The sequence below is a fragment of the Hermetia illucens genome, chromosome 6, assembly GCF_905115235.1.
Source record: "Hermetia illucens chromosome 6, iHerIll2.2.curated.20191125, whole genome shotgun sequence".
Taxonomy (NCBI): domain Eukaryota; kingdom Metazoa; phylum Arthropoda; class Insecta; order Diptera; family Stratiomyidae; genus Hermetia; species Hermetia illucens.
The window spans coordinates 62,044,024-62,057,214 of NC_051854.1; the positions used below are offsets into that span (position 1 = coordinate 62,044,024).

The following is a 13,191-nucleotide window of genomic DNA, read 5'->3' on the forward strand; positions in this document are numbered from 1 at the left end:
GCAACATGCGCGTACGGACTATTTGTCTAAGCAGAAGAGAAATCATTTCAGCCATCAATGCACTGAAATAAGTCAAGCCGCTGAACTTGCTGGTCTCCCCGTAGAGTTATGTATCGCTACATCTCCAATTACTGCGGATGTGCTACTTCCACTCGTACGGAAATCTTGGGAATCCGAAACCTGTCCCAGAGAGTGGAAGAAGGCAGTGATCGTCAAGATCCCAATCGAGGGGACCCGTTTTGAGTGTAATAATTGGAGGGGAAGCTGCGTACTCCCCGCCGTTGAAAAGATAATAACTAAATAATCCTGGAATGCATCAAAGAACATCTCGAAAACTTGATCGACAGGGAGCAGGCTGGTTTCTGCTTCGCATCCTCTTACATTTACCACTTCAACGCTCTACGGATTATTTTTGAACAGTGTACGGGGTTAAGATCTTTGCTTCACCTGTTCTTCATCGATTTCGAGACAGTGCTCTACGCAGGAGGGGCTAATAATTATCACCAGAGCGACACATGATTTTATCGATGATATTCTTCAACCTGCCTTGTCCTGAAGACGTGGAGACATTCAATGGACAGTGACATCCTTCTTCAAACACCTTGACTACACTGATCACATCTGTTTGCTCGCTCACCGGATCATGGACCTTCGCCAAATAGTTTTGGATTTGGAAAGAGAAGCAAGTAGAGTTAGACTGAAGATAAACACCAACAAAATCAAGGTTCTGTGTCTGGCGGGCACTCTCCCTATCTGCATTAATGGGGAATGCATCGAAGTTGTCGATCAATCTGTACATCTAGGAACGCTGGTTTCTGTCGATGCTAGCACCGAACTGGATGTGGCCCGACACATTAACAGTGCTATATCCATATTGACCATCCAGTCTAAAATCTGGAAATGCAGTTATCTCAACACCAAGATCAAGTAGAAATTGTTCTGTCCTAGTGTTCTGAGAGTAGGACATGGAAAGTAAACTCGACTGTTACCCAAAAGCTCCCTCAATACCTGTCTGCGTCGTATCAACAGAGTACGCTGGAATGACACTACCTCAAATGAAGAACTCGGTCAGCGTACAAGCCTGATACTCGTACGCACGGTGATCGAAAAACATAAGTGGCAGTGGATAGGTCACACGTTAATGAGGGGCGCCATGCAATAGAATCCACTCTCCTAAGATAGCCCAAGAGTGGGTCGCCCTAAAGGCACTTGGTGCAGAACAGAAGACGAGGACTGCAAGCGTCTCGGGAAGTCGTGAGGGGTGCTGAAGGGCATTTCAGGTAACCACGAACGATAGCGAGGGGTTAAACGAAAACCATTTATAGCACAGATACACTTAAGGTATCATTGACAACACGCTTTCTAGCGGCATCACGAAGTGGAAAGGCACACAGTTAAATATCCTATCGCGTACTCGCCTTTCAGGGTTACGTTCTTGTAAGCACTGGTAGTGGTTTACATTTAGTGGATACAACTTTAGCGCATTCCTCAGAATATGACGCTTAACCAAACTCGCAAGAAATTTTAGCCAGAATGATGTTAAGCTGATCTGTCAGAATTTCTTTGAGTTTAAGCTACCTTAACCTTTTGCCAAGAGGTAAGCTCGTAACGCAGAACAAAATTGTTTCCTAGAAGTCAGTTTAGGTGCTTCTTTTCCTTTAGCATTTGTCGATTGTTGCCTTCCATTTCAGTTGATTTGACCTGCTAAAATAATAGTACAGCAGCTTTTGCTTCTTCACAGATAACTAATATTCTGGCAGTTTTCCATTTCACTTTATAACTTTCGTATCGAAAAGCTTGTGGAAGCCACCATCTCTCTTCCGTCAACTTTGATCATCTGTTCTCATGAATGGTGTACTTCCAACTCTGGAGTTCGGGACAGTTACTTCCGAGCTAAGAATGCAGCTTGACGGACTCATCCCTTTTAAGGATACTACACAGGCTTGAAGTTTCTCTTTCGACTTCCAGTTCTTGACAGCAAGTCTTTCATTTCGAAATTTTTAAAATTGTGTTATATTTACGCCGAAAGTTTCTGAAGTTGAACCAGTCTTCATTCTTATTACTTTGAAAAGTACTATTCAGAAACCGTCTGATTGATTTTCTGAACGTTTACAGTTCTCGGTTCCACGAGGAAGCCTCTTTACGGTTTTTGCCTAGGATAGCAGGGCCTATCTCTTTAAAGCACTCTTAAAGTGTGAGATTCGGACTATCAACTGATCTTAGTCGCCTAGAGCGCAGTACTTTTTCCTAAGAAGTTCATTGAACTTTCTCCAACTCGTTTTCATAGAATTCCATGTTTATATTATAGTCTACAATAGTCAGACTAATAATAATAATCATTGGCGCAGCAATCTTCATTCACACTAATAATAATAAAAATAATGTCAGAATAACAACGACAATAACAATGGCTGGTCACTGAAACTCCGTCAAGCAATGGTCAATCTCTAATCAACTGTAAGATTACTTCACTTCTTCTAGGTCCCAGGAACATAGAGCTACATCATACATTTGCAGTCATAAGACCAGCAATATCTTCTGCTCCATTACCGCAAGGTGCCGTTCATTTCCTTTTATAGTAGGCCAACATTCAGAACTATAAAGGGCGATAAGCCAGACGACACTGCATACGCAACCGGATAGCTTAGTTTTTGCGTTGGTGGAGGACACTATCGGGTTTTCCCTCTTACAATTAATCTGGTGTTGTAAAATGAGACGTCTAGGTCTTAGGGACAGAATTGTCTCAACAAAGTCGCCTCTAACAATTTTGACATCAAAACACAATCTCTCGATTTTGTGGATCTTTCACCGTAGAATAACCCAGCCACCTTAACTGATCCGATACTCCCCTTTTTAAATGGAACCCATGACTTTTTGACCAGAAACATGTTGTCCACACAAAACTATCGTCTGGCTCATGCTGGTTCGGCAGCCGTCCGCAATTTGGGACCCGTAGGCTTTTCGTAAACTCAACAGACTCCTCCAAAAGTCTTTCCGACTTGAACTAAATACCGCCTCATGACAACCTTACACTGTATGTAGTTCTCCGGTTTTTGGGCGCGCACTCCAATATTGTCCACAAGTTAGTGTTTAACTTGAGCGTGAAATCCATCAGGGTTTTTCTTGTAATGTTGATATTTTCGCACTGAATTTTTGATGATGGGCCTTTTTCAGTATTTCTGAATAAGATAGATTACCCTTGTTACAAATAACAATCGCCTTGAGAACTTTTGCACTTACCTTTCTCGCTTCGCTCTTAGGTTTCGCTACGCTGCAGACGACAGTCGCGCTTGCTTCGACTTTGTTGCTCCACTTTTCAAAATTACCTGTATGGCTTTATTTTTCATAGGTGCCTATTGAATCCCTAGCGGAACTCCCTCTTTTTCCAGTACTCATTTATTTAGCCGTAATTCGATGGCAGTGCGGTTAATTGTTACTTGAATCGCCTGTGACACTGGTCGGGACAGCAGGTTTCGGCTTCTTCTTGGATTTGTTTTCCTTTCTCCTCCGAGTTAATTATACTGTTACGTATGTCAATTTGGCTGATTTTTAAGATAACGCTGAAAACGTTCCCCTTTGTTTTCAATATATTGAGTTTTTGAGGATCAGTCGTCGCTTCCTCAGTGAATCTTAGTCTTCTTCGAACTGTGATAGAGGACTGTTAAAGTTCTCACCACATTCTTTATGGATTGGTATACGTTATGCTTGTCTTTAATAAACTCGCCCTATTTTCCTCCTTTCATCATCTTTGGCACTTGAGGAAATTTCAGAATTGAGGAGCTCCTCTTTTCATCTTTAACTATCTCCTGCCTTCGCCCCTCTTGAATGAGTATGATAGGAGTTGTAGCAGTTTTCGGCGTCCACTGATCTCCTTTCAGCTCATGTTTCTTCGAATTTCTTAGTAGTTTTCTTGGCAAAGTCGAACCGTATACGAACCCTTTCTTCTTCAGATATAAACCATTTCCAGCATTCAATATCACTGGGAGCAAATTGTTCATTACCGAATCACGGTCACTGGAAAGTATCGACAGCCGGGAACACGCTTGCTCGGACCAGAAAACCGCCGATACTGAAGTTTGAGTTCCCGTACTGTAAGTTTTCTCCTTCTCCAGTCTTCATTATAGTTTTGTGTTCTTGGTATCCTTCTCATAATATTTTGGTCCTCGAACAAGGACTTGCCCATGCACAGTTTGAAAAGAAAGTACATGAAAACATATATACACATCAATAAATAGACCCGTATCCGCCATACGGGGTCGCACTTGATATGAGATCTGGCAGGACTGTCTGTCTGTCCGTCTGTCACACATACTTTTCTGAATATATGCAGTCTTTGAAATGCCATACATAGAATGAAATACATGATTTTTTGTGGATATTTGCGAATATAACCTGAGCTATCAAACGAAAGATTTCAATTAGTATTTAGTAGGGGAGCGAAGTATTTAAAATTACTACCTAAAAGTGAGACAAGAATCATTATCAGAAATTATCTAATGGAAAAATTGTAAAAGAAAATAATTAAGATGCTCCTCTGTAAAACCATATAAAATTAACTATAGTATTTTACTATATTGTTAAATTTTACTAAAAAGCCCCCTTAAGTTAACCTGGGATGGTCAGAAAAGTTCATAAAATATGAAAAGTTTGATGGAATCGTACTACTATTACCGAAATTATGAAGGGTCAAATTTGCCTATCGTTTGAACTTACTGCGTCCTAAGCCAGCAAAGAATCGTAACGATATAAGATATGGTGCATACAAATTTCGTCAGTACTTAGAACTAATAAGTAATTCAGAGACTGAACTTAGCTTATCATTATTCACGAGTTCGTGATGGGTAAACGAACTCGTGAATAATGATAAGCTACATATGATTCATAAATATTTCACTATTCCTTTCCATAGATTTGCATTTACAATTCAATACACATCTCATTTATATTTAATTTTAATCCTTTTTCCCCATTTCTCACAAACAGTACTCGTTGCTGCAAACAGTCGTGGAAGCGTGCCAAAAGAAGAAACATTGTAAATTCAACGTTCTCCCGGATGGCTATGGAGCGGGGCGAAGCGGTATTGGAGACGCCACTGGAAGCTCTAGTTACGATAGCCCAAATACTAAATTGAATCCATGCCCTCGCATTCGAAAGTTTGTTGAAATCGCCTACAAATGTCGACCATGTAAGTACATACGAGTATGAGAATAAAATTTCAATTTTTCAATCTCCATTTTTCAATTCGATGCAGTGAAATCGTTTTATAGAAATAGCGTAGTCAAGTGAAGATGGTGTTTTTTTTTCACGTTCTACAACGATAAAGATTGCATGGGAAGTTTTGTGTATGTACAAGTTTTCGTACATCATTGATAGTATAATAAATTTATTCAAAATAATTGAGTATAACTCAGGTTTAATGTTTCATATTACTTAGTTAAGAAGAGAAATTATTAGGAAAATTCTGCACCCGACCAACGTAAAAATAGTATCATAATAGTTGACCTCAATTCTCGTAATGCTTCTAGCACAACGCACTGGCATCGTGAATTAATTTTTCTGGAGTAAAGAGAATAGTATGATTAAGAAGGTAAAATATTTCACATATATTCTACAATTCTCCACGTATTAGGCTTCTATAGAGTCATTTAAGCTCCACTGGCCACCCCTGCAAAACTTTCTATCCCATCGATTTCGCAATAACGAAAAATACTCGTCGAAAAACGATTTCAGCTAAATCATATTACCAACTCTCATCCTATCAGTCTCCTGATGTCCGAACAGCGCTACAGTGAAAGCAAACCAGATGCTCTAACGAACAAATCTGCAATCCGATCAAATGCATTTCATCCCCTTCTAGGACTTCTCGAAACCTCTTCTACTGTTCTGCGCTGAGTACTTTTGGGGTGACTCACTCATCGCCCATCTTGAAAGAGTGGATTCCACTGCATGGCGTAGCAATGCAATTGTCGCCCCTCCTTAATGCGTTGCCTATCCATTACCACATAACTCACAGGTAACTGGCCTGTACACTGACCAAATTCTTTGTTTGAAATTATACGTCATATACAAGGGTTGCCGAAGACTTGGAGCTTTTGAGTAGCAGTGGTGGTCACTTTAAATGTGCTACTCCCAAATAGCATCATGGAGATAACATTAGGGCAGAACAGTCTCAACTTGATCTTGGGGTTGAGAGAAATAAATTTCCAGAATTTAGACAAGACAGTCAGAGCAGACCTAGCGCTGTCAAGCGAAATTCAGTTCGATGCCACCGTTGGCAAAAACCACGCTTACTAGATATACTCTGCACACTAATTGAGATAATGTTATTGATTTTTATATTCACTCCGACTCTCTCTCTCTCTCCAAATACAGAGCCATTCACCCAAGATCAATGACCCGGTGAAAGAGCGAACAGATATCACCAACTTAGTCGAGGTTTTTTGAGGAAAGATACCATGGTCCATAGAACTTCACCACGTCGTCCAGACAAGGCATGATGAAGAATGTCATCGATAACAAGAAGAGATAATATCGGGGACAAAATGCAATTCTCACAGACTTCGCTGTTGTCCTCAAATTTCTCTTAGATTTTACTCCGGCGCGGCATCAGCTCGCGCCATCCTATGTCATTCAAATAATACCTATTTGTTTCTCCGGAGTGTCCTTCACGCCTTTTCATAATCAATGTAAAGTAGGTGAATTGAAGATCTCAACCTTGCTCGCTGCTCCAAAATGATCCACAGAGTATTTATGTGGTCAATGCAGAAACATCTAGAGTTAAAAATTGATTCCTTTCAATGTTGCTTAATGCGTTCCAAGACTATTTTAACTATTATCTTTCCGACGACAGGGAGCATGTAGATAGCTCTATGCAGAGTAAGAAAAATTACCTCATTTAACTTCAAAAGCAGATATCGATTTTTTTCTTTGGAAAGCTTGTAGGAATCTGAAAATACCGAGAGAACATTCTCCACCCTTGCACGTTTTTTTTTTTTTTTTGTTTGGGAGTAGGGTAGGTGAATGCGTTTACGCACAGAGTGTTACCAACTAAACACCTCCCTGTCATCAGAGAACTAGCCTGGAACCGTTTGACACATTACTTCGGGCTAGCCCTCCCGCTCTCCCGGCTTTGGGGGCCTTCAAGTCAGGGAATTCCCTTCACCAACGGGAGGGGAGGAGAGGAAGGGAGTTGTCAGTTCAGGGAACCCTTACCGTCCGATCCCTCTGCCGGTCGAGTTCAATCTTCTTCGTAGTAAGAAGAGCCCGAACATAATGCGCAATACGATTCCAGCTGCCAGCGCTCTTCAGCATCTCTCGCACAATGTTATCTGGAGAGAGCTCCCCTGTGTCTGCATAAAGCTGCTGGCGGAGGCCGTCCCACCTCTCGCAAGAGAAAAAGGTGTGTTCAGCGTCATCCGCCACTCTATTGCAGAACACACAATCAGGAGATCGCGCCTTCCCAACCCTGTGCAGGTAAGACTGAAAACCTCCATGCCCGCTTAGAAGTTGGGTAAGGAAGTAATCAATCTCACCGTGCTTTCTGTTCAACCACGGATTTAATTTGTCGATGAGCCGCGCAGTCCACTTGCCTCTTGGCTCATTTCGCCAAGAAAGTTGCCACTCGTTAAGGGTGCGTTGACGTTCTTCACGGGCAACCACTTCTCTTAAGTTTTCGCCCTTACGGCGGTAGATAGCTTTGCGCTCCTTGGCAAGGAGGGCAACGGGGATCACTCCCGCAATCACCATCACAGCCGGTTCGGAGACGGTGCGATAAGCAGACGCCACTCGCAAAGCTCCCCGCCTCTGCACTTGAGCGAGGCGTTTACGATGCACCTCCTTGTCAAGGGCATCAGCCCATACCTCCGCGCCATAGAGAAGGACGGACTGCGTTGCTCCCATGAGGAGACGTCTCCTAGTTGATATAGGGCCGCCCACATTCGCCATTAGCCGACTCAAGGCCACGACTCCTGCTGCAGCCCTGTCCGCGGCTGCTTTGATTTGCTCGAAGAAGCTCATCTTCGAGTCGAGCATTAAACCAAGGTATTTAATCACTGGTTTTGACTCTATAGTCAACTCGCCGATCGATATGGGACGGAAGGTCGGGATTCTCCTTCTGGTCAGGATGACTACTTCGGTTTTTTCCAGCGCAAGGTTGAAACCGTGAGCAGTCATCCATCCGCTTACCCGTCGCATCAATATGCCAAGTCTGCTTTGCGCCTGTTCAACAGTGCGTCCGGCAACAAGTGCCGCAACGTCGTCTGCATAACCGACCAGGCGCGACTCTTCAGGCATATCGAGTCTCAGAAGACTATCGTAGGAAGCGTTCCAGAGGTCCGGCCCTAGGATGGATCCCTGCGCTACTCCCGACGTGATTTCCATCCTCCTCTGGCCCTCTAGCGTCTCATAGAACAGGAAGCGGTCTTTCAGATAATCCCTCAATATCCGCCTAACCCTTGCACGTTGGACATGGTAACTGGGCCCTGGAGCGATGCTGAAAAACGTGCTGCACTGGCGGCTAATTTAGAAAATCTTATTGCCCCCACCTCAATGAAAAATGAAGTTCAACTTGCAACTTTATCTGCTGAAACGAACCTTCGCTTCAGAGTTACAAAGGCGTGATCAGAGAACTCGCTTCTAAAAAAGCATGTAACCACGACAAAATTACGTTCAAAATGGTCAAGAACTCCCTCTACACGCTATCAAGTATCTGATTAAAATCTTCAAATCTTGTATCTACGTTCGCGGATGATACGGTGATCGTTAGATCCAGGGAATTATATCTGAAGAAAACGCGCAAACGTGTGGCGAAGCTATCACGTTATCTTCACTTTTCATTGGAAAACATGCCAGGGTCAGATATCTTGGCTTTCACCCTGATCGACGTCTTACTTGAAGAAGACACATGGAAGCTAAACGAACACAAGTGAACCTGAAAGTAAAATGTATCTACAATTAGTTACCAGTATAAGAATGGTATCTATAATAAGTTGTAATAAGTTCCTTTTGTAAAAGACAATAGTTAAACCCATCCGGACCTACGGCATACCCAGCTATAAAGTACAACAAAAATGTCCAGCATCAAACTACTACAACAAACCCAATAAAAGATCTTTCCAATAATAGCAAATACGCCTTGGTTCATCAAAAATAGTAGCTTACATCGAGATCTAAATGCTCCTCCCGTAGATAACAAAATACTTAGTCAAATTAAAAAAATACCCAGAAAAACTTAGAAATCACCCAAATATTTTTGCCAAAAGGTTGTAGCTCCCCCAGCACGCAATATCATTGTGTACCTGTGACCCATATGGTTAATGTTTTGGTGTGTCGGTGTCTCGACGACGCTTAGATGGTTTTCTTGGGTGTATATCCCCATCTGATGTGACAAGCAATAAACAGATGTGCTCTGTGTCAAATACACGGCATTAACGCCGGCGTTTTCACGAAATAGAGGCAAGTGGATATCGAATGAGAGGTCCTAGTTTAGATATTGATGTAAAGGGGGGGATGCTCCGCTCGAAACGGCTCACCATAGGGTCAAAGCTCTTACTGTACAAGGCAATGATCTTGCCAGTCCTCATGTATTCCTCGGAAGCTTGGGTTCTAAGCAACAAAAATTGCGAACTCTTGGCCGCGTTTGAGAGAAGAATCCTCCGAAGAATTTTTAGCACCCTACATGAGGATGGACGATTCCGTAGCCTACATAGCGACGAAATCTATGAGCGATACCATGACCGTCCGGTTGTGGATAAAATCCGGCTCATTAGATTACGGTGGGCGTGTCACTTAATCCGTATGGATGAGGAGGATCCAGCCGGGAAATCTATAAGGGCAATATCTATGGTAGAAAAAGAAGACGAGGCAGACCCTGCCTGCGATGGCGTAGGTCAGGACGCCAGACAGCTTTTAGGGATATCGAATTGGTGGACCTCGGTGCAAAACCGGGGACTGGAGTTCCTTATTAAGGCAGGCCTAGACCGGATACCGGTTGTTGCGCCGTTGATGATGAAAGGGGGGATTGCAGAGATGATGTGTTAAAAAATGATCACTTTTTTCACGGGGCCACTTCCACAAACTACCTAACTCAAAACCTGAAAAAATCACAAAGCGGGCATCTTGACTTAAAATTCCTTCAATGCCAATGTCTTCTCAAATAAAGTTGATAATGATATATTATTAAATGATCCGTCTTCCCCCTCCCCCTTAAGTTCATACTAGAATCGTAAAAATTTTATACCATCATATGTCACTTTGTTGACGCTGCGAAGCTTTTCTCAAAATCACTAAAGTGCAGATGAAACTGACCTGAACTCCGCACATTATGTTATGCAGTTGATAACCGTGGTTAAATGTTCTCTCCATCTGCTAAGCGGCTCAGCAATGTGAATAAGAAGACGACCGTATACGCCTTTAACGGTACCATTGAAAGACTTGCAGCCAGTTGCAAATTCTTTTCTGATGCGATACGTGACCAGAACAATAGCAAATTCCTGTTTGACAATCAACAAACCTATGGGTCCGATCAAAAAACAACACTTTGAATGTGAGCTCAATACTCATCAATATTCTCTGGCGATCTCCTCAAGATAATCTGTCGTAGCGGAATATCGCGGTTCAAATCCCAGTGGTAGCAGAATCCCTCTGCCTACTGTGTTATCGTGACTGGATGTCGGATACCAGTCGACTCAAGGAACATTCTGGGAGAGCGTCAATACCGTCGTCGAGAAGCATTCACAGACCAAAGTATCCAAGAATTGTAATTCTTAACAGTAAATTAACGGGGTCATCCTGTGTGTCGAATCCGAGGAATCATTTTTTTTGGCTTCAGTTGTATCTAGATATAGTGTAAAATATATGGGCAAAGTGATTTTTAGTGAGGTTTTTCTCGATCGCCGTGATAAAGCGCGTATTTACCGGTCCGAATGACGTTCGAATGACTTCATTAAAATCGTAAGAATTGAGGCTAAGGCTTTGCATGTGTTTCTTGAAGAAACCTAAGGTTTACGGACTAGGTACAACAGATTAATGGTCAGGTAAGAGTTTATGGTTGAACATCGCATTCTACTTTTTAAATGCATTTTTCTCAAAACTGCATGTTGAAAATCTGCTGCCACCATAGCTCAAAATCTATCCAACGCAATTCTTTGAAATTATCACGACTTATTCAGAACATACTTCCACGGTCTGCAAACAACGATAATTGTGATCCATTCGCTATTTTTTTCTATTCATTAAAGAAACCTTGAAAAAGCATTAAAATTTACAAAAAAAAAGTTTAACAAGGCACCAAAAATTTAGCTTTCAATGTTTTTTAAGGCTTTGTATGAAACAACACCTTATTAGAATCGATTCGATGCCTGTCTATCCGTCTGTCTGTCTGTCATCATCATCATCAACGGCGCAACAACCGGTATCCGGTCTAGTCCTGCCTTAATAAGGAACTCCAGACATCCCGGTTTTACGATTTATTCGGAAACGGCTAAACCGATTGCCGGGAAAATTGGTAAGAGCGTGTGAACTGTTCTTCCTTTTACATACAGCAAGTGGCGCCATTTTGTATTAAGTTTAAGGGGGCTACCCATACATGTGAATGGAGGATGCAACATTTTTTTCATAAAAAGTGAGGTATTAAACGAAAGGGTTCAATTAGTACTTTTCGAAACTGGTCCCATATATGATATCGGTTGAAACATGAGGGAGTGAGGGCTCAAAATATGACCATCAAAAAGTGTAACAGGTCTCATTCTCAGAACCTATCCAACCGAAAAATCTGAAAAAAATCACAGTGGTGCATTTTTATGAAATCTAGACCCCAAAATATATCCGGTTCTGATATTTACACAATAAAGTTAGTAATAGTATATTTACAACGGATGAGCCCTTTAAAGTAAAGTAGTCCGGGAATAGTTTACCTCGCTTACTTCCTGAGATGGCTAGGTGTTCCAAATTATAGTAGCTCTTCTCTCCGCCTCTCTCTAACAAACTTTGGACCGTATATGGCAGAGCAATTAGATTACCCATTGCTTCATCAAATATTGGTGGAATCATGGGTAGATTACACTTGAGACTCCTCATAATTTCCATCAAACTTCACACTATAAAATATTGGTATCCACCGTGTTACAAAAACGTGCATCTATGCCATAGAGAGCAACAGGAGAAGTGCAAGTCCACTTATCACAACAAAATGTCGAACTAAATCATGATAATAAAGGATGCACCTACAATATTGCTTTTGAAACTAAAAACTAACAAATTGTCTACTGTAAAAAGAGCCCACAAAATCCCTATATGAAGCACAATCATATGGTTTTATCCAGTTCAATGCAACCATGATCTCAACAGGTCTGTTTTCAATAGACCGATTCTGTGCACGTACAAAGAGCCTGCTAAGTAGCTTATGGAGGTCTGTATTGTATCGCACTATAAAGGACTTCCCGGCGATGAGTTTTCCTGCACACTCGGGAAATTGTGCCTAAAACAGAATGAAATATAACTAACTTCCTACCTACGGGAAATGTATTACAGTTTTAAATGGAGCATTCGAACCGCAGTGGCTACAAATCCCAAAGGACTACATTTCATTACCGAGATATTCTCAAATCAGAACCAGTATCATAACATAATTCATTATATTTTGCGGTGAAATTGTGAACTGTGTCTCTGAGTTTGAGTTATCATCCGTGTCACCTATATTGTTCATGTCGATTCGTCAATGATATGCATGACTATACCAAGGAAGTTCACCCATTCTATTATTCTTGCCTATTACTGACTACCAATATTCCGCACTCATTGTATGCTGCGAAGAACTATCAGAAGTACCATTTTCCGATCGTTTGAGACCGGCAGATGGTGGGAAGCAATTCCTCTATCTCGTAAGACCATTTATGCTAATAATAGCGGCAGTCACAACTGAGTGATTCCAACATAGACTACGCTATCAGTGTAATCAATACTCTGAATATTGCTCCCGCAAAGAGCTCCTGTTATCTTCAAATTGCGGTACCGCACATTATGTTATAGTATCTCTGGAAGTAGATATGTTCCTGTGTAGTTTCTCTCGAAGTGAATTCTCTTACTCTACCTCTAACATCTTGATACCGACAGCACAAAATTATTTGCTCACTGTAAGATACCTGCCTCATTTGCTGTTATTCCATTGTTCGGAATCTGTGATCAGCTCTATAG

General features: G+C 41.8%; 1 protein-coding gene across 1 annotated transcript in view; it reads left to right on the forward strand.

Moving 5' to 3' along the window:
* The window catches only part of LOC119660594, a 482,908-nt gene that overhangs the window by 383,761 nt on the left and 85,956 nt on the right, over nucleotides 1-13,191 (forward strand). Inside the window, exon 4 of the mRNA XM_038069268.1 lies at nucleotides 4,984-5,185. Within this exon, the coding sequence (XP_037925196.1) occupies nucleotides 4,984-5,185 (202 nt within the window). The remainder of the gene's footprint in view (nucleotides 1-4,983; nucleotides 5,186-13,191) is intronic.